The sequence below is a fragment of the Panthera leo genome, chromosome B1, assembly GCF_018350215.1.
Source record: "Panthera leo isolate Ple1 chromosome B1, P.leo_Ple1_pat1.1, whole genome shotgun sequence".
NCBI lineage: Eukaryota > Metazoa > Chordata > Mammalia > Carnivora > Felidae > Panthera > Panthera leo.
In genome coordinates, this window is record NC_056682.1 from 43,032,548 (window position 1) to 43,054,807 (window position 22,260).

The 22,260-nt window shown below is 32.6% G+C and overlaps 1 protein-coding gene across 6 annotated transcripts in view; it reads right to left on the reverse strand.

Moving 5' to 3' along the window:
• ADAM2 (ADAM metallopeptidase domain 2) overlaps positions 1-22,260 on the reverse strand; it is a 131,506-nt gene that overhangs the window by 101,413 nt on the left and 7,833 nt on the right. For 3 of the 6 annotated variants that reach the window (XR_006201591.1, XM_042934775.1, XM_042934773.1), the window contains exons 4-7: positions 13,678-13,756; positions 6,861-6,937; positions 6,272-6,440; positions 1,456-1,512 (exon numbers count right to left, since the gene is read on the reverse strand). Coding sequence is in view for 5 of the 6 variants with exons in the window: in XM_042934775.1 (XP_042790709.1) it covers positions 1,456-1,512; positions 6,272-6,440; positions 6,861-6,937; positions 13,678-13,756 (382 nt within the window). In the remaining variant the exon portion in view is untranslated. The remainder of the gene's footprint in view (positions 1-1,455; positions 1,513-6,271; positions 6,441-6,860; positions 6,938-13,677; positions 13,757-22,260) is intronic. The other 3 variants (XM_042934776.1, XM_042934777.1, XM_042934774.1) reach the window with 2 other exon arrangements.

Consider the following 22,260-nt stretch of genomic DNA (forward strand, 5'->3'; position numbering starts at 1 on the left):
GGGTAGGGAATGGGTTAAATAGGTGATGTGGATTAAGGAGTGAACTTGTGATGAGCATCAGGTGTTGTATGAAGTGTTGAATCACCCTTGAAGTTAATATTACCCTGTATGTTAACTGGAATTTAAATAGAAACTTTATGAAAAGTAAAATAAAGTATACTGAAACAGCTAAGGGAAAAGAACGAACTGAAGGAAATTTTAAAAAAGGAACATGATATATGAAAAAAAATGAGAAAAATAACAAGGATATAGAAATTATTTTAAATTTGAAACAAATTCTGGAGTAGAATAATACAATAAATAAATTGAAAATTAATTAGAAGGGGTCAACAGTAGATTTGAAGAGACATATGAAGTAATCAACAGACTCAAGGGTAGGATAATTGAAATTACTAAGAACCAAAGAGGGGGGTAAAGGGGGACTTATACCACTGTGCAGAATAATATATGAATTGTGGAATCCCTGAAAAAGAATAGAGATTATTTTTGAAGAAACAATGACCAAAAACTTCCCAAATTTGATAAAATACATGAACCTACAAATCCTGGAAGCTCAACAACACTAAGAAGCATAAATCCAAAAACAAACCACAAGACACATTATAATCAAAGACATTGTAATCAAACTGTAAAACCTAAAGACAAATATAGAATACTGAAAGCAGCAAGACAGAAGTAATTAATCACATAGAAGGGATGATAAGATTATCAGTCATTTTCTTCATCAGAAACCTCAGAGGTCAGAAGACATTAGGATAATATATTTAAAGTGTCAAATGCAAAATGGTACAGCCACTCTAGTAGAAATTCTGGCATTTTCTTACAAAATGAAGCAAACTCTTACATATGATCTAGAAATAATACTCCTTGGTATTAACCCAAAGTAGTCATAACTTATGTCCACACAAAAACCTGCACATGGATGTTTTTAGCAGTTTGGTTTACAATTTTGGAAGCTTGGAAGCAACCAAGATATCCTTCAGTATGTGAGTGACTAAATAAACTGTGGTGTATCCAAGCAATAGAATTTTATTCAGTGCTGAAAAGAAATGAGCTATTAAGCCAGGAAAAGGCATGCAGCAAAGTTGAAAACATACACTATATGTTTCAATTACATGACACTCTGAAAAAGCAAAACTTTGGGGACAGTAAAAAGGTCAGGCATTGCCAAGCATTAGGGAAATAGAAAAGATAAATAAAAATTATAAATAAAAATTACTAAGAAACTATTCTAAAGGTAGCAATTATTTTTATTTATATTATTTATATAAAATTAAGAATAAGTTTATAGATATTTTATTTTCAATTTACTGATAGTAGTAATTTAAAATACATTAAAGCAGCGATAAAGCAAAAATTGTCATTTATGGTCATTTGTTAAAAATTTATTCCAACTTTTTTATAAACCTTCATTGCTAAAATAAATGGACGTAAAATAAATTAAAGTATACTTACCAAATTTTTTTCAACTACAACATGCATTTCTATATACTGAGAGAACTCTGAGAGTGGCTGAAAAAAATCCACAAACTTTACATCAAAATTGAAGAATTACTTAAATATTTTAATATTTACCACTACTTCATGAATTCGATGTCGTAAAATCTGATTTATATATAAAAAATAGAACCAGATAATATAAGCAAAACTTGGCATCACTGAATCATTTTCAGAAATCTTGCCTTTGTCACATCTTTTCTACCTGATCAAATATTTATTTTTTATTTATTTAAAAAAAAATGTTTAATCCTTATTTATTTTTGAAAGAGAGACAGAGTGTGAGCAGGGGAGGAGCAGAGAGGGAGGGAGACACAGAATCGAAGCAGGCTCCAGGCCCTCAACTATCAGCACAGAGCCCAACGCGGGGCTCGAACTCAAAAACCATGAGATCATAACCTGAGATGAAGTTGGACGCTCAACCGACTGAGCCACCCAGGCACCCCTACCTGATCAAATATTTAATTCACTCAAGGAAAACTTTCCTCTAATTCCATTGTCCATATTCTCATTGGTACTTGTCTATTCATTTTATTTTCTCTGTTTCTATTTCTCAATTGACTTCCCAATACAAGATGTATGTGTTTAATTAGATTAAAAATCCTATTATACAGGGGCGCCTGGGTGGCGCAGTCGGTTAAGCGTCCGACTTCAGCCAGGTCACGATCTCGCGGTCCGTGAGTTCGAGCCCCGCGTCAGGCTCTGGGCTGATGGCTCGGAGCCTGGAGCCTGTTTCCGATTCTGTGTCTCCCTCTCTCTCTGCCCCTCCCCCGTTCATGCTCTGTCTCTCTCTGTACAAAAATAAATAAAAAACGTTGAAAAAAATTAAAAAAAAAAATCCTATTATACAGTAGTATGTGGTACTATGTTTTTTTTTTCTGTATCCCTAAAAGATGAGGACACATCTGTGTTTAGAGGAGTGGGATTTCATTTAAAGGATAAAGTTAACTTTTGTATAATTTACCTCAGAAAAATGCTAGCCAATAGAGAATCAAAATAACTAACACTCTTAAATTGGATCATAGAAATCTCAAGATGTATATTCTGGATATGATGTGATCCATGTAGATCATAGTAATTAAATTAGGCATAAATGTGAAGCCTAACGGTGTTTGAAAGCTGGCTTATTTTTATGCGACTCAGATTGTTTCCCAAACATGGGGATACAATAATAATTGTTATAATTACTACCAATAAAATGTTACTTATTTTCATCAGTTTTTATGCAGGAGAAATGCACTGGGGAAAAAAGACAGACATTGCAAGCACTTTAAGACTATAGTGTGGATAACTCAAAATATTTTGTTACTAAAATAGCATATCATCTACATGCACAGGAAAATATTTAGAAGTAGAAAAAGAGGACCAAATTTCAGAAATTGAGGAAAATGTTATCATGCTCATTTTAGTGTGTGCTTTTTCTTCTTTACACTGATATTTAATCCCTTGAAATTTCAAAAGCATTTCGTTTTCATTAAAATGCTTTCCTTAATGCATAAAAAAGAGAATTAAAGAGGAACAACAAATCTGGTATTTAGTGGAGATCAGAAAAGTGACAGTTATATGAATTTAAAGGGAAAAAAAAGTTGAGAAAGGTCAGAAAGACACATTTAGAGATGATTGACTACTCACTTTAAATTCCCCCTCACCTTAAAATTCTCTTTCTTGGCCCAAGTCTTGGAGATTTAAGGGTTTCATTTTAAAAATGCAAGTGAAATCCCCTTATTGTCTAACTGGTTTCTTACTATTACTTCCAAAATTAAGCACCAAATATTGCAAAGACGTTTTGCTTATAGAACTTTATCATTTTATTAAAGTCCCTAAACAAGAAATGACACTACCTTACCTGAGGATAAAAGTAAACATTTAAATTATTTGAGAGAAATAATACATTAATGGATTGAGTGATTAAAATCTATTTCTTTGTTTTAAGGAAAATAAGTGTTGGCTAACATTCACTGAAATAATCCTTGATCACTGTCTTCTTTGAGATTGAAATTGGTAATATTTAGTTAACAAGAATTTATTTACTCATTTATGGAACAATAAGCTTTCATGCAGAAAAAAATACATAGTCCGTTCTGGCCAAATAAAAGTTCAATACAAAGTTGCATAAATTAATGCCAGGAATTGTTATGTGTTGGAAAAGTTGATAGCTTTGAAAGCAGATAACTTGATTTCAAAAGACCTCTAAAGTTATTTTATTTGATAAGAGAAAGTAGCCATATACAGAGACAAATTTCTTAGTTATGTGTTACATAAAGATGATTCCAACTGCAGGAAAGTTTGCTTTGGTCAAGTAAATACTAGAGAATTGGATCTAAGCAAGAAAATCACATAACACCTCCAGATGATCCAATTCCAATATAGATGGATTAAAGGTTTAAGTTTAAAAGATATCAAAGGTCATTGGTATGAATATTCAGGGAGGGAGAAGGGACATGAAGATAAAATTTGAGAGATAGATACAAACTTACAAACTTACTTAGATATATAGATGATAGATATACATAAATAAGTAGATAGATAATGTGTGTTTGTGTATTTTAACTTGAGTGATCATTAAGTCCAATATGGGATAACTCAGGAAGAAATTTAGAAAGAAAGTGGGAGATCTGTAAATTACAGCAGACAAATCCATGGAAAGGTATATGACAAATAAAAATCTGAAACCTAACAAAGGAAATATCAGTACCTAGAATGTGAGTATATCTATAAGGAAAAGTCAGAAAACATGGGATAGAATGAAAAACAGGAGAGTTTTTTCAGAGAGTAAAGTGAGTCATAAATTACAGGGATTTTTTTTATTGTATTTCACCATTAATATCATACTTAATGGCAATAGACTGAATCCTTTCCTCCTAAGATTGGAACAAGACAAGGATATCTTTTCTCACCTATTCAACATTATACTTGAGGTGTTAACTAGGGCAGTTAGGCAATGAAAAATAAATGAAAGGTATCCTAATTGCAAAGGAAGAACATAAACTGTCTTTATTGAAGATAACATAACCTTATACATAGAAAACTACAAAAACCTCAATAAGATAAGAAACCAATAAGCAATTTAAACAAGTTTGCAGGATACAAAATCAGTATATATAAATCAACAATTTCCAAACACTAATAGTTAGAAACATAACTTTGAAATAAAAATTAAAATTTCAATAATATTTAAATAGAAAATGTAGAAATAAACTTAACAAAAATAGTTTTGATGACAACTTAGAAACTGAACTATACAAAACATTGCAAAAAGAAATTAAAAAACAAAAAGCTATTCAGTGTTCACAGATAGAGTCAGTATTATTAAATGGCAATATTTCCCAGGGCAATCTACAAAATCAACATAACACCATCTGGTTCTTTAAAGGAATTGAAAATAAAATTTAAAATGTATTTGGAAATGAATACTACCCTGAATAGCCGAAACAATCTCATAAAAGGACATCTCTGAAGAGTGTACACTTACTAATTCCAAAACATACTTCAAAGATATAGTGGTTAAACAAATAAAAGTGTGGTTCTAGCATAAGAATAGACATAAAGATAAAACGTAATTGCAATGCAGAAATAGTCCCAAACATTTATGGTCAACTGATCTTTGGCAAGGCGGTGGGGGGGGGGGGGGGGGGGGGCGGGGAGGGAAGCCATGAAAATTCAGTGGACCAAAGATTAGTTTTTTTAAAGAAAAAGAATTGGAAAAACTAGATTTCAAATAAAAAATGATGAATTTAGAACACTACCTCACTCCGGACAAAAATTAAATTATATTGGATTATAAATTAAAATGCAAGAAATTAATAAATGTTTTAGAAGAAATATAATAATGAATTTTCTAACTCTGGTATGATGGTTAATTTTATCTGTGAACTTGATTGGGCCATAATACACTGATTTGTAGTTAAACATCATTCTGGATGTTTCTGTGAATGTGATTTCAGATGAGATAAACATTCATAATGGTGGACTTTGAGTAAAACAGACTACGCTCCATAATGGGTAGACCTGATCCAATCACACACACATAAACATATATAGGCATCTTGTTGGTTATGTTTGTCTGAAGAAATATATGCCCTGAAAGAGACCCTTAACTACTGTATTTGCAGAGCTGAGAGTGTTGAAAACCAAACTCATAATCTCATTTATATGAATGGATGAATTATAACACAAATTGAATGTTCAATCTTACAGGTGTCTACTGTTAAAGTGTGCACATTAATTGGGAAGCAATGAGATTCTGAAAATTGGAAAAAAGACATATAGCAAGATTCTGACAAAGCTAGGAGTCACTGATCCCTTAAATCCTGATGAGTCTTCTTTGCCAGTAGAAGCAGCCTCTCTATCCCTGCATAGGAAGATTAACCTTGTCTTTCTTGAGGAAAATGTAATTGCCTCTCCTGAGGCCATTGCCTTAAAAGATGCTGGTGATTCTCCTCAGGACTCTAGGTATATATCTTCAATATTTATGTGAATTTCTTTATATGTTATTTGTATCAACATTTTGACATAATAAATATGGAGAAAGGAGTGCATCTGCAGACAATAAAGGTCCAGATCCCAAGAAAAATTGCTACTAACAGTGGAAAATGCCTGTTTGGATTCAATTCTAGAGAATTGAATGACTAGTTTTGAGGCTTACAATATAAGTCATGAAGTTTCTGGTACATCTACCTATAATGTATATTAATGTAAATAATTTGTGCATTAGAAAAATATAGTTTATATTGTTGCATAGCAATAATCATAGTTTACTCAATTAATCACCTACCTCTATACTTTGTATTTTATAGGGCATTTCTCTTGATTCAATACCCTTCTCAGCATATAAAGAAACACCTTTATGCTTATGTTTTACTTCATAAATCACGTGTTCAAAACCTATTGAAGGCTCCAAGGGCTCAATCCCATAACTCACATTTTCAAACTGTAGTAAACCCCTATAAATTCCAAAAATAAGTAAATAAATAAAATAATGCATTTTTAAAGTCAATAAAATAAATAACAAAATTATACTGGAACAGTTTTTTTTTAACAGTATGTAGATTATTTTGAGTCTTGGTCTTAGATGGTAAAGTAGGAAAAAGTTACTGAATATCCACAAACTTACTGAATGGCACAGAATAGTAACATTATTGATATTCATCTAGCAATTAATATTTCATAGTCTATAAATATCTCAAAAATATTAATTCAGGATTGGGTAGGAGATATTACAAGAATTTCCATACTGTGCTTTTCCACTGACAATTTCCCACAATAAGTCATGCCTCATTTTAGAACCCCTGAATATAATTTTAAAAATTTAAAAACTTTAAGACAACATTATACTTTGTAATTATCAAATTATATAACACAACCTGAGTCCAGCACATGTGCTAATGGTCACCATAGAATTTGGATAACCTTCAATAAACCCTCGGTAGTAGCAAAAATTCTGAAAAATAAAGATAAAATACGTAGACCTCTATTAGAATAATTCACGTTAAAGGAACTATTTTCAAATATTTAAAACATATATGTTTATTTGTGTGTATGTGTCAAATATTGTTTCCGAAACAGATTTATAAGATTATTAAATAAGCATTTGGCTCAACTGAACAAAAAGTTCCCAAGTTCAAAGAGAATTAAGTACACTTCCATATTTTTCCTGTTATAAATTAAACCTAACATTTGTAGTCATTAGGATCAAAGTAAAATAATTGAACCTAGCTGATTATTATAGCAACCAAAAGAGAGTATAATTAAAGATGCAGATCCTTTCAGAATAAATATTTGTTCTTTTCAGTTTGTAAATATCCTTAGCAAGCTAAGGTTCTGGGTGAAAGCCATGGGAACAGGGAATAGGTAGTGGGGGGGGGGGGGGAAGATATAGATAGCAATCATGACTTACTAATGAAGACAATAGTGATTTTGCATACTTTCTCTTTGCTTCCTATATGTATGCAATGTGTTTATTTGTGTATGCTAACCACTTTCTTTTTCTTTTTCCTTCTTCCTATTAGTTTACCTACAAGTTGTTGGAAGTTAACTTTATAATTTAATCTCTAGTTAACGTAGTATTCATTGGGACTGTAACTGAATTTGAGGAGAAATTAATATAGCTAGCAATGGACATGATGGCTCTTGTGATTGTGTGTCTCCTCAATTGGGAGCAAAGGTGAGAATTTCTTCATTTGTAAAAAGGGTGGCTGAATCTTGTTAAGTAGAAACACAGGGTAATTTTATTTTACCAGAGTTTAAATGTGTGCAAATGAAAGCTGAACAATCAAAGTTGTAGACTTAGTCCATTATTGATGCATTGGCACCCAGCTTCTAAGAAATCTTTTACCTGCTTTGCGCAAATGAATCTAGGCCCATAAATTATTCCTTTGCCAAATGGTACTAAAGTTTTGCCAGTAGAAGGTGCTGGAGAGCATGAGAAGAGAGCTTTGTTTCCCAATTCCAGGGGGCTAGTTTGGAAGGCTCCTGAACAGTGTGCAGCTAATTGCACCAGCAGGGTCCTTCAGTGCCTGATGATTCTTCAGTCCACAGATCTTTGAGTGCGTGGTGGTCACTAGCACCCATTAGCCAGTAGTTTCCTCCTATAATTCAGGTCCCTCTCCTTTCATAGCAGAGTGGCTTTCTGAGATACCTCTTTGTGAACAGCTTTCCTGACTAAGCAGATTTTCAGAAAGTTCCAAAGAGAAATTTTACAGCAATACCTGTTGGTACAGCACCATAGTGACTTCCTGCTGTCTATCAGACATCCATTTCTGCACCCCTTCTAACAAGGTTGGGATCTCAACCCTGGATGATGAGACTGTCTTCTTCATCCCAGTACTAGATCTGCTGGATGCTTCTTTATCTGGTATTCCTGGTTTTTAGAGATCTCTTTACTTCTTATTTTTTATTCTAGTCCCCATTACAGTTGGTAATTCTTTATGTTAAACTTTCCTTGTTCACATTACTATATGGTTTATTTACATTAATTAAACATAAACTAAAACAGTGTCATGCCTTATTTTTAAAAAAATATTTCATTGGTGTCTCACCTTAATGGATTACTTTGAGTTTTTTATTGTAGACCCATGTACAGTTTCATCTGTACAAATCATACTTTATAAGATCAAGATAAAATACCTGTATCTTTCCATGTGCTTTCATCTACTTCCTTCCAAAAGTGGTTTATATGATTCAGATTGATAACATTTCTAATTCTTTGGAATAAGCAGTAAATTATATTGACCTTATAAATAGGTTAATTGCAAAAGTTGTAAATCAATAAATAAAAAATCATTTTTAACTCAGCATAGAATAAAATTTTCATTTTAGGAATCAAAATGCTCATTTTTATTATTCTTATGGTTTGATTTCCTTGTTCAGTTTTTCCTGTTTTATCATTGTCATTTCTTGCACTGCTTTCTTCCATTTCAATGTTCTCTTTGCACTAAAAAGAATGTATACACTGTTGCTATTGTGTGTCATCTCCTACAAATGTTGACTAAATCAATTTTATGGCCAGTTCCACTCAAGTTTCCAACATATTTCCTGAGTTTTCTGCTTCATCTATCAATTATTGAGAGAAGAATGCTTAAATAAATTATTTTAACAATTTATCTATTTGTCCTTTCACTTCTGTCAATTTCTACCTCATGTAATTTGAGGTCTGTTGTTATGTGCATACACATTTTGAATTGTTATGCTCTCCTAGTGACTTTACTTTTAATCATAATGAATATCTATTTGTTGTAGAGAGATTGTAAAGTCCACGACAATGATGAATGGCTTACACTTGTAAGTTCTAGGCACTGGGAACAAATTCTTTCTATGTCTAATGGGATGATTTGTTCTTTTGTAGATAAGTCTGTATTTACCAAGATAATATTTACCAAGGTAATATACCAAGATAATATGACTTTTAGGAATGAAAATCATTTGTAGACTTCATTAAAAACAAATTTGCTGGGGCTCCTGGGTGGCTCATTTGGTTAAGCTCCCAACTCTTGGGTTCAGTTCAGGTCATGATCTCAGTTTCATGAGTTTGAGTCCCACGTCCAGGCTCTGTGCCGACAGCTCAGAGCCTGCTTGGGATTCTCCCTCTCTCCCTCGCTCTATGCCCTGCCTCCACTCACGCTGTCTCTGTCTCTCTCAAAATAAATCAATACACTTAAAAAAAAAATTGCCCGCTTTTAACCTAATTTTATAAACTTTCCCAATTTTTCTTCCACTGGAAATAGGCCTGCGGCTTTGGCAAATGTAAGTTATCTACATGGAACCATATATTCATTGTATTTGAAGCCAACATTAACAACTTATTACATGCAGGTTATCAATAAAACATTCTTTGATTTACTTTTTAAATTACACATTTATCTCTCATGGTGACTCCTAGGAAGTAGGAAGTAGAGTTAGGTGTCAGGTTTATATATATATATATATATATATATATATATATATATATATATATATTTGACAGCATGGAGATTTATGTATTTCTATACTTTACTCCATAGATGACTCACATATATTTGCCTAATGTATTAAGCAAAATTTAAAGCAACTCACCATATGTATTATTTCTTCTGTTAAAAGCTAGTCTAAATAAAAATGCTTTAATTTCAAAGTACTGGTTGATTCACTACACAGAAGTCAGGAAAACGGAAAAAATAAAAAGGAATTGGTAGGGCAGTGCAAAGGAAAAAATAAAATAAAATAAACAGCATTTGAAAAAATAAAAAATAAAACAGCATTTGAGACATGGGTAATCCCTGCAATTCTATACATACTTATCAAATCTTTTTATGAATTATAAATTCATTGTAGACATTATAATTATAGAATACAGACATTAAATGAAGTTCCAAGTGTTCAAAGTACATCAAAATTTAATATATTCTTAAATGTACATGAAATTCCATGTGTATTTATTTGGTCCTTGAACATTAAACATTAGACAAGTCTTTGGATTCTCCTTCTCTTCCAAGATTTACCTTTCCTGATTCAACTCATGTTTTTCATTTTAAGTATTTCACGATATATTGCTACATGTACATAAGCACATACATATACATCATCATGAAATAATAGCTTAAAAACATCACAAACATTTTTGGTTTGGTTAACCATCTGTGTAATAGAGCTAACTTGAGACACATTGTAAGAAGAAAGTTAGGGGTCCCCAGAAAGAAAGATGAGACGTAGTTTTTGAGACACAAGAGAAGTCATTTTAGGCCACAGCTATTTTCTGTGATCAATGCTTTACCAGCTCTATTTGCCCAAGCACACTTCTCCTAGATCTTCTTAGGAGGTATCAGAATCACAAAACAATGCAAAAAACTCAGTAGTTCAGGGTTTTAAGGGAACAAAGGGAATGAAAAAAACTAACAGTCTCTACCAGGTCAGGAAACAGCTTAATCATATCAGAGACGTGAATCTGTGGTACCTGCTACTTTGATGAATTCCTGGATCAGTTGTAGCAGGTTTTTGGTGGAATCTTTTGGGTTTTCTATATACAGTATCATGTTGTCTGCAAAGAGTTAAAGTTTGACTTCCTCCTTGCTGATTTCGATGACTTTTATTCCTTTATGTTGTCTGATTGCTGAGGCTAGGATTTCCAATACTATGTTGAATAACAGTGGCAAGAATGTACATCCCTATATTTTCCTGACCTTAGGAGGAAAGCTCCCAGTTTTTCCCCATTGAGGATGATATTAGTGGTGGGTCTCTTGTATATGGCTTTTATGATCTTGAGGTACTACCCTTCTATCCCTACTTTCTTGAGGGTTTTTATCAAGAAAGAATGTTGTATTTTGCTGAATGCTTTCTCTGCATCTATTGAGAGGATCATGTGGTCCTTGTCCTTCTTTCATTAATTGATGTATCACATTAATTGATTTGCAGATATTGAACCAGTCTTGCATCCTAGGTTTAAATCCCACTTGATTGTGGTAAATAATTTTTTTAATGCATTGTTCAATCCAGTTGGCTAGTATCTTGCTCATAATTTTTGCATCCATATTCATCGGGGAAATTGGTCTGTAGTTCTTTTTAGTGGGGTCTTTCTTTGTCTGGTTTTGGAATCAAGGTAATGTTGGCCTCATAGGATGAGTTTGGAAGTTCTCCTTCCATTTCTATTTTTTGGAACAACGTCAAAAGAATAGGTGTTAGCTCCTCTGTAAACGTTTGGTAGAATTCCCCTGAAAAGCCATCTGGCCCTGGACTCTTATTTTTGGGGAGGTCTTTATAACTAATTCAATTTCTTTGCTAGTAATCTGTCTGTTCAAATTTTCTATTTCTCCCTGTTTCAACGACATGCAGAAGAATGAAACCAGACCACATTCTTACACCATTCACAAAAATAAACTCAAAATGGATGAAAGATCTAAACACAAGACTGGAAGCCATCAAAATCTTAGAGGAAAAAGCAGGCAAAAACCTCTTTGACTTTGGCCGCAACAAGGTCTTACTTAACACATCTCTGGAGACAAGATAAACAAAAGCAAAAATGAACAACTGGGACCTCATTAAGATAAAAACTTCTGCACAGCGAAGGAAAAAATCAGCAAAACTAAAAGGCAACCAATAGAAATGGGAGAAGATATTTGCAAATAACAAATCAGATAAAGGGTTAGTATCCAAAATCTATAAAGAACTTATCAAACTCAACACCCAAAAAGCAAATAATGCAGTGAAGAAATGGGCAAAAGATATAAATAGACACTTTTCCAAAGAAGACATTCAGATGGCCAACAGACACATGAAAAAAATGCTCAACATTGCTTATCATCAGGGAAGTACAAATCAAAACCACAATGAGATACCACCTCACACCACTCATAATGGCTAAAATTAACAACTCAGGCAACAACAGATGTTGGCAAGGATGTGGAGAAAGGGAAACTCTTTTGCACTGCTGGTGGGAATGCAAACTGGTGCAACCACTCTGGAAAACAGTATGGAGGTTCCTCAGAAAAATTAAAAATAGAACTACCCTACAACCCAGCAATTACATTACTAGGTATTTATCCAAAGGAGACAAAAACGTTGATTCAAAGGGGCACATACACCCCAATGTTTATAGCAGCACTATCAACAGTAGTCAAATTATGGAAAGAGCCTAAATGTCCATCAATGGATGAATGGATAAAGAAGATGTGGTATATATATGATGGAATATTACTCAGTGATTAAAAGAATGGAATATTACTTGGCAATCATAAAGAATGAAATCTTGCGATTTGCTACAATGTGGATGGAACTAGAAGATATTATGCTAAGAAAAATTAGTCAGAGAAAGACAAATATCCTATGACTTCACTCATATGTTGAATTTAAGAACCACAACAGATGAACCTCGGGAAAGGGAAATAAAAATAAGATACAAACAAAGAGGGAGACAAACCATAAAAGATTCTTAAATACAGAGAACAAACTGAGGGTTGCTTGAGGGGAGGTGGATGGGAAATGGGCTAAATGGGTGATGGGCATTAAGGAGGGCACTTTTTGGGATGAGCACTGGGTGTTATTTCTAAGTGATGAATCACTACATTCTACTCCTGAAATAATTATTACACTATATGCTAACTAACTTTGATTTAAATAAAGTTTAAAAAATAAAATAAATAAGCAGGACCCTGCAGTCTTTACTCAAGTTAAGAGACAAAGCCCCCATCCACTTTATACTGGCTCTCTGAGCATGCCCATAGCCCCTTTCTCTTGTCCATCACTTACTTCTGTTTCATTATAATGTGAAAATCTCCACCCTATGAGGAGCACAACCTTCATTAACATAGCATAAAATGCGTGTATAAGGCATGTCTTCTCAGGACGCCTGCACAACCTTATGCCCGCCTTTAGATGTGATGGCAAAGCTCCCCTTTCTGAATAGTCATCCTAAATCCTAAATAAAAAGAAACTGCTCACTCCTGCTTGGGCTTTGGAAGCTAGTCTTTGTGATTTTATTTGTTGCAAATAAAGTTTGCCTTGTGTGACATCACCACCTGGTATAGTCTCTATCTGTAACTCACCAAGGAGCAAACTCATGCTAGTTCAGTTACAGCATCATCAAAAGTAAATGGTTAAATTTATTTTAAAACAAAACATAACTCCAGCCCTTTGTTTTCTGACATGTGAACCCTAAGTAAGGTGATCGTAGAAAGTCACATAATAAAGGTAAACAGACAGTAGAAGTAATACCTGAAACTGTTGTTCAAGAGGCTTCATACTTCCTGTGCCATTATAACCATAAACTCTAAAATTATGAGGTAAAAAAGCCCTGTAAGATAAAGATATAAAGTATTTAATGGGAAATTTGTTTCCTAAGCTCCTATTTTGATATGTATTCCATTGTATTCATTATAGACAGGTAGGTAAACAGAGGGTAGAAATAGAGATTCCTGAAAACAGGAAGATATGTTCTAATTTTACTCAAAAACCCTGGTGTCCAGACCTTTCTTTACTCACCTTACTGTCACACTGTCCTCTAGGCTGTTTTTAATTTTTTTTAATATTTATTAATTTTTGAGAGACAGAGAGAGACAGCGTGTGTGAGCAGGGGAGGGGCAGAGAGAGAGGGAGACACAGAATCTGAAGCATGCTACAGGTCCGAGCTGTCAGCACAGAGCCTGACACCAGGCTCAAACCACGAACCATGAGATCATGACCTGAGCCAAAGTCGGATGCTTAACCGACTGAGCCACCCAGGTGCCCCCTCTAGGCTGTTTTTTAAAACACGATAGGCAAGTTTTGTCTCAGGGTATTTGTACTAGTTGTTGCCCCTTCCTGGGATATTCTTCAATATAGCTCATTGTCTCATCTATTTCAAGTGTTTGCTTACATATTCACTTAGTGAGGCTTATCTTGGCAAGTTTATTTCTTAAATGCCCTTTCCTAGTATCAAAACATAGGATTTCCAAACAATACTTCTAACTTTGCTCTTTATTTTTGCTTACGCATTTGTCACCTTCTAACATTAATCCTAATCCACTCATTTCTTATATCATTATTAGTTTCATTTGATAACAATATAAGCAGATTCTTGTCAATTTGGTTTACCAGTTCATCTGAAGCACTTAGAAGAATATCTGTAAAATAGCAAATGGTCAGTAAATAGTGAATTAATGTGACAAGAATTCAACAAATTAGATGGAGATCTCGAATTTCAATATATTATTTGTAAATGTGGGAAGAATATGCCCTATAAAGACAAACAGTAAATGTAGATATCCCATTTTTATTTTCCTAATAAGTATAATATAAAGATTTTTGACTGCCATAGCAGTCTGGATTTGTTGAAGTAAAAGTTCAAGGAGCCAAACCACTGACAGAGCAAAATTTTTCGCATTTTTGTCATACCAAAAAAGACCCACAGTGGGGTGGGGCTCCAGGAAACACATAAATTCTGAGTTGAAAGGAAAAAAAAAGCTACATGTCCATGTTTGGTCAAGGAGAAAGCTACTGGGATGTCTAGAAACAGGCAGAACCCCTCGTGTCAGGTACTCCTAGAATGAAAGTACTGAGTTTTTGAAGTGTATCAAATACATAGCTTCTCTTCCTGTAAAATCTTTTGCCAATGTTTGAAATTGTGTGGAGTGGTCAAAGAGCTCAACTTAAAGTCTCTGAAAATAAAATCAAATATATATATTTTTAAATCAATGATACAGAATCAATAAGCTCTATTTAATTCAAGCATGATAAAAGCAAAGAAAAATCACATCTGATGTTTTTAAGGACTAATGAAAACTAAAATAAAACCTTCAAAGTATTAAGAGGAAAAGAAAAAAAAAAGATGTTACCTTTAAAGAAACAGCAATATGATTGACAACTACCTTGTCAATAAATATGAAGAAAGTCAGAAGATAACAGAATGACAGTTTTTAAAGGCTAAAGTCATTTTTAACATGTCATCCTAGAATTTATTCCAGCAAAAAAAAAATTTTAAGAGTAAGTTTAGGTAAAAATTTAACACTGAAATAAACCAATATAATTAAAAACCAGCAGACTTGCAACAAAACTATGGAGAATTCCTGAGATATAGAAATTAAGTGCACATAGAAATGGAAATGTCGGAATAAATGAAGAGCAAATTTGTGAGTAAATTTGTGATTAAATATAAAAGAATATTGACTGTGAAAAAAATAATTATAATATCTCATTGGGGTTTAAAAGTATGGAGGATTATAATATCTGAAAAAATAATGAAAAAATAGAAGAAGGAAGATGGAATTGAAAGGTTTAATGATCTGACAATATAGGGTAACTGATAAAAGTAATAATACATATTAAATTCAATAACTCAGAGATTAATATGTTAATCTAGAGAAACAAATGAAAGAATAGAAAAAGAATGTATAACAAAGAATTTAATTGAGGGGAAACGGTATGAAATGGTAGATTCATTAAAATGAACACAAAAGAAAAAAGAATATAAAATAAAATGCACAAAAGAAAAATAATACAATTATTTCAAAAACTAAATGGAAAATCAAAGGATCAGGAAAAGCAAGGACATCTTAAAACTGTTGAACAAGGCTGGACATCAAGAACTATTATAAAGCCATTGTAATTAGTATGGTATGGTATCTCTATAGACAAATAATGCTCAAGAATAAACATATAAACTAGCAGAAGAGAAAAAAGGTATCAATAAAGAGACCCTCCTTATAAATAGTCATTTGATTTATGACATTGATTACGTTATAGTACAGTGAAGAGAGGTTGTGTTTTCTTCTCAATGGCCTTTTCTGATTCCATAGGATACTAATATGAAAAATAATTAAGTCTTCACCTTTATGTTCACAAAACACATAAATATCAATTCTGGATGAATTTAGAGTTAACTCTGAAAATGAAAACAATAAAAACCATTGAAAGAAAATAGTAGCTTGGATATGACTGTATGTAAACAATGATTTCTTTTAAAATATGAAAAGAATAATACCTACAAAGTAAAAGATGATAATTTGTACTGCATTAAAAGAAAGAATTTCACACTCAATAAAAAATAGACTGAATAAAAATGGAAAGAAAATGATAGGAAAAATGTTGTTTACAAATACTAAACAACAGAAAGTTAGTGTAACTATACATACACCAGATAAAATTTAAGAAAAACTAATTACTAAAAAATAACCACATCATAATATTAAAATTGTATTCACACTCAAAATTTATACAACTTTGAAATTATAATCTCAAAAATGTAATTGAAAATTCACATAAGGAAACTTTACAATTTGAAAATCATTGTGGAAGATTTTAACACATATATATTACTAAATAATATAACAAATAGAAAAATCAATGTTGAATATGAAAGAATTTTATGATTAAAAAAGAACACTAGGGGCGCCTGGGTGGCGCAGTCAGTTAAGCGTCCGACTTCAGCCAGGTCACGATCTCGCGGTCTGTGAGTTCGAGCCCCGCGTCAGGCTCTGGGCTGATGGCTGGGAGCCTGGAGCCTGTTTCCGATTCTGTGTCTCCTTCTCTCTCTGCCCCTCCCCCGTTCATGCTCTGTCTCTCTCTGTCCCAAAAATAAATAAAAAACGTTGAAAAAAAATTTAAAAAAAAAAAAAAGAACACTAGAACAAGTGATTATGGAGTATATAGTATTTTTTAGTACGTATAGGATAATTACAAAAATTGAATATATATTACATCACAAAGTTAGTGTCAACTTTTAAAGGATTGAAATCAAAGAATATTTTGTGTTCAAAAATTACTAGAAATAATAACTAGATAACTGCCACATATATTGATATTTAGAGATAATGAAATAATTCATGGACCAAAGAAGAAATGTAATATAAACTTGAAAATGTTTGCTAATAGTCAATCAGAGAAAATTCTACACAGCCAAAGATGTAAGGGGCAGCTAAGCAATATTTGGAGAAAAAAGTTAGCCTTAAAATTTTAAACTAGAAAATTAAAATGGTTGATGAGTAATCAACTTAGAATTCATTTGAGCAAGCTATAAACAGATCAAAAGTAACACAAAAAAAAGTAAAAGCAAAGCAATAATATAAAAATCATATAATGTAGATGATAACATAAAAATTAGTCCATGAAAAAAGTTATTAAATTGGCAAAGTAATGGTGAGATGTGTCAAAGAAAAAAGAAAAAAAGATGAAATGATATTAAAATGCAAGAGGGTGACTGACCTTAAAAATACCAGTCTTTGAAAAAGTAAGAGGATACTATGACCAACTGCATACCATAAATTGAAGTTAAATTTAAATGAACGAATACCTAGAAAAATATAATGTGTAAAAACAGACTCAAAGAAAAACCTGCATGATCATAGTACTGTTAGAGACATTAGATTAATAGTCTAAAACGTCTCTACACAAGGGAACTCCAGGTGAAGTTAGTTTTACAGGTGAACAGTACCAAACATTCACCATTTCAGGGACCAGAAAGAGATGGGATAGAAAGTGAAAAGATAATATGAGAAAAGATCATTATAAGTTGTAATTACAAGCTATAACCATAGGGTTCACTCATAGCTGGTCAGTGGTAGACTTATACTTATTTCTAAGGATGCTTGGATCCATGGGAGGGACCCTTACCAAGAAGCAAATAAAACAGATTGATTAGTGAATTAAAATATTCTGTTTAGAGTAAAAAACAAACAAACAAACAAACAAACAAACAAACAAAACTCCCCTAAAGGTCTGAATCAGCTTTCCATGATGTTATTGAAAAGATACAGATTAACTGTCTACATACATTTGTCTTCATTTTGAGTCTGTAACCAGTGGGATCAAAGCAATCCAACAGTTAACTTGAACCTTGGATTTCATGAGAATGATATATCTTGTACATATTTTGGTTTTTTTCAGTGATTTAGAGTCAAACCACCTTCTGTGCAACTATGGGACCTCCCTAATATTGCCCTAGCTTTCTTCTTTCCTTCTTCCTACTGTTGTGGTGCAGTGTATCCTTTTTGAAGTACATGTGAATTGTTATGGTAATAAATTTTTTGAGTCCTTTCAGTTATACAACCCAGTGTAATTTGTACACAGACCAATCTTAATTATATTTGGACATAAAATAATTCTAAATAAAATATTAATGAATGCAGTTGATTAAATAATAAGTTAAAACCCAGTAGGATGCATTCCTGGAAGAAGGATCAATTTAATATTAGAAAGTCAATTACAATAACAGATTAAATAATATATGCTCATAAACAGATGCAGAATTGATAAATTTAACATCCATTAACTATGGAAATAGCAAAGAATGGAGTGAATGTCTTTATGACAATCAAAATATCATCTTTAATTATGAACACTGAAATCATTCTATTTGACTTTGTGAACAAGAAAATAAGGTACTCTGCCTCAACTTCTATTTACTATTGTATTATGCTAGTGGTTCCTTGTACCCAGCAAAAAACTAAGAAAATAAATAAAACTCCTATGCATTAGAAATAAGGAAACAAACCTGCCTTTATCAGATGATAGAATTATAAATGTATCTAAAGACAGATTATTTTTTTGAGCTCTCCAGAGAATTCGGTTAAGTTTCCTGATGTATATTTACTATATAAGGATCAATTGTATTCCCATACACAAGAAACACATTTAGAATATGAATTTTTTCAAATGTGACTTTTTCAATAGCCTCAAAAGTGTGAAATATCTAAAAAGAAAATGCAAATAAGTGTGCAAAATCTTTAAGGAGAATGTCATAAAAATATATTAAGTACTATTAAAATCTGAATAAATGGACAGATATACCATGTCATACACAGAGAAATACTTCTCTGTGTTTTGTTTTTTGGGGTGTTGTTGGGTTTTGTCTTTTTGTGGGGTTTTTTTTGGTATTGTATTGTAAAATGATTAGTTCTTCCCAAAGTGCTGTGTAGATTCAAAGAATCAATATCCTGGACATTTCTTTGTGGAAGAGTTGATTCTAAAATATATGAAAATGAAAAGTACTAAGAAAAATCAGAACATTCTTGATAAAGAAAAGACAGAAGGACCTTAACTTTAAGCTATCAATATTTATTACAAAGAGATAAATTGAGCAAAAATTTTAATACAGAGGTCAGTAATACATATATATCCATATATATGTAATATATACAGCAGTCATCACAGATATATATATATATATATAAAAGATTTAATAAAATTGACATCAAAAAGTCATACCAAAAACTAAGTTACTCATCTATTTCAGAGCATTCTCTAAAGTCAATTTCTTGTAGAATAAAGACATAAATATGAAAGGCAAAACTAAAAATATTTTAGGACTGTGTAACATTTAGTCATGGCCTTGGCGTAAAGGAGGATTTTTTATACAAGACAAAACTATAACTCAAATAAAGGAAAAATTCTCTTTACTAAAATACCATAAGTGTGAAAACAGAAGGCATAGAGTAGGAGAAGTTATTTGAAAAACACATCATGAACTAAAGACTTCTGGGCAAAAAAAATCAAAAGAATTCCTAAAAATAGGAAAGAAAAGGTCAGATTAGAAAGCTCTTTTGTAAAAGTGTAAATATCTTCCATAGGTGCTTAACAAAGAAGAAAATCCAAATAGCCAACTGATATATTTTTTAAAAAGTATCCAGACTTATTTGCATTTAGAGAGATACATATAATAAACATCACATAATCAACAGTTATTGAAAACTTAAAAGATCTACCATTATTAATTAAATATGCGATTCAGAGGGGCATATAAAGGAGTATAATGTTTTAGGAAAATTGTTCAATAATTATGACAATGCATCTATTTTAACAATACAGACTATCCTTAGTTGTATATCCAGAAAATCTTGTGCACATGTGCCAAAGAACACATATGTAAGAGTTTTCATATTTGAATATTTTAATATTTCCACAATAGAAAAAATGGAATGTCTAAAATAGCAGGATAAATTGTTGTATAATCATGAAATTGGATACTATTCAGTAATTTAGATTCATTTATTTAGAATTCAAAACAAATAGAAATATATTGCTTAGGATAGTTAAATAAAATCAAGGAAATGGTTATCACAACAATCTTGAAAGTAGTTACAAATACTGTATACATTGGAATACAGTCAATGTGTATACATGAATGCTCACTTCATAATTATTCATTTAACTGCACAAATACATTTTATTTATTTTGATTTATGCTTAATATATTATACAACAACAAATATTAAAACAACAATTAAAAGGCAATTGGTAGTGACTTTTGTGAAAGACAGAAGACCCAATCTCCTATCTCCATTTCCACTATCAATACACAGAAATGACTGATTAACAATACTAATACATTTTTTAATATAGCACTACACTTTAAACAATAAAGTGGGTTGACAATGCCCTATAGGCCAAAACCTGCACACCACGTTTCTTTTCTTTTTAAAAAAAATTATTTATTTTGAAAGAAAGCATAAGCAGGGGAGGGGCCAAGAGAGAGGGAGAGGGAAGATCCCAAGCAGGCTCTGCTTTGACAGTGGGGCTTGAACCCACGAACCATGAGATCATGACCTGAGCCAAAATTGAGACTTAGACGCTTCACTGCCTGAGCCACCCAGTTACCCCCCCACCACTTTTAAATATAAAGTGATATTAGAATATAGCTATGTCTATCTATTTTCAAATCTTCTATGCCAACTTTCACAATGACAGAATTCAGTGGCTGCAAGAGAGACCATATGGAGTTCACTCTAAAATGTTTACTATCTAGCCCTTTGCAAAAGGTGGACTGACTTTTGCTTTAAACAAAATGGTCAAAGAAGTGAAAACAAAGACTAGTTCTGCAGTTAAAAAAGTAAGCAGGTGACACTGCAAACTAGGTCAGAATCTGGACCAGAATTGTACCTTAGGAATGGAAGGTTAAATAGCCTCTGGTCTCTAGCATGAAACACAGTGTGGGCTTTCCAGTAAAGAGCATAGAGCTAGAAATATCCTCAGCAATTTGTAAACAGAAGGAGAAAGAATCAATACCTGCTGTCTGTAGACAATGGACAGAATGAAGCTACCCAATCTTGACCATGGCAGAAACAGCATCACATGCAAAAACAAAAACCCTAAACTACATCTCATGCAAATGTGGAATGGATTACAAATTGCCCCATCACTGCTGAAACTCTGAGATGATAAACAACACAAACATTGGAGCCAGCTAAATGGACCCACCAGGAATGAAGCAGAAACATCTATAAAACCCCTTACTTACCATAAGGTTGCCACAAAAGCCTTCAATTTGTAAAAATGCAGTATGTGTGAAGGCACAATAAAACAAGGGTGCCTGTAGTATTACTCTCAATATGCTCATCTAGATGCATTCTTGAGTTTGGCAAGAATACCTTTGAGCAGTGTGATAAAATTGGCGTTCTAATTTCATTTGTTTGACCCCTAGGGGATTGCCAAGTTGATGTGACAAGGCACAAATTGCTGCCAGCTCTTTACACAGTCAAAGCCTCATAGGCTGTTGAGAGTGCAAGTGATACCACTTTTTTCTATATAAACTGTTGGCTAAGTCTGAAACCAACTAGTTAACAGGATACCATGAGTAGGAGCTGCCAGGTTGAGACACACCAGTAACAGTGGTCACTGAAGGCTTCAGGACTCCACCAGCAGGGGTTCCTTGGCCGCACTTTATTCTGTCTCCTCTGCAACCTAGTATTATTCACTATATTCTCATCTGTTGCATATACAATGAAAAACTACAATGAAAGTTTTGCATTTACTTCGATTATAGATTTGATCGTATCTAAAAAGTTAGGTTCCGTTTATGACTACTTTCTTGACATTTTACAACAATAT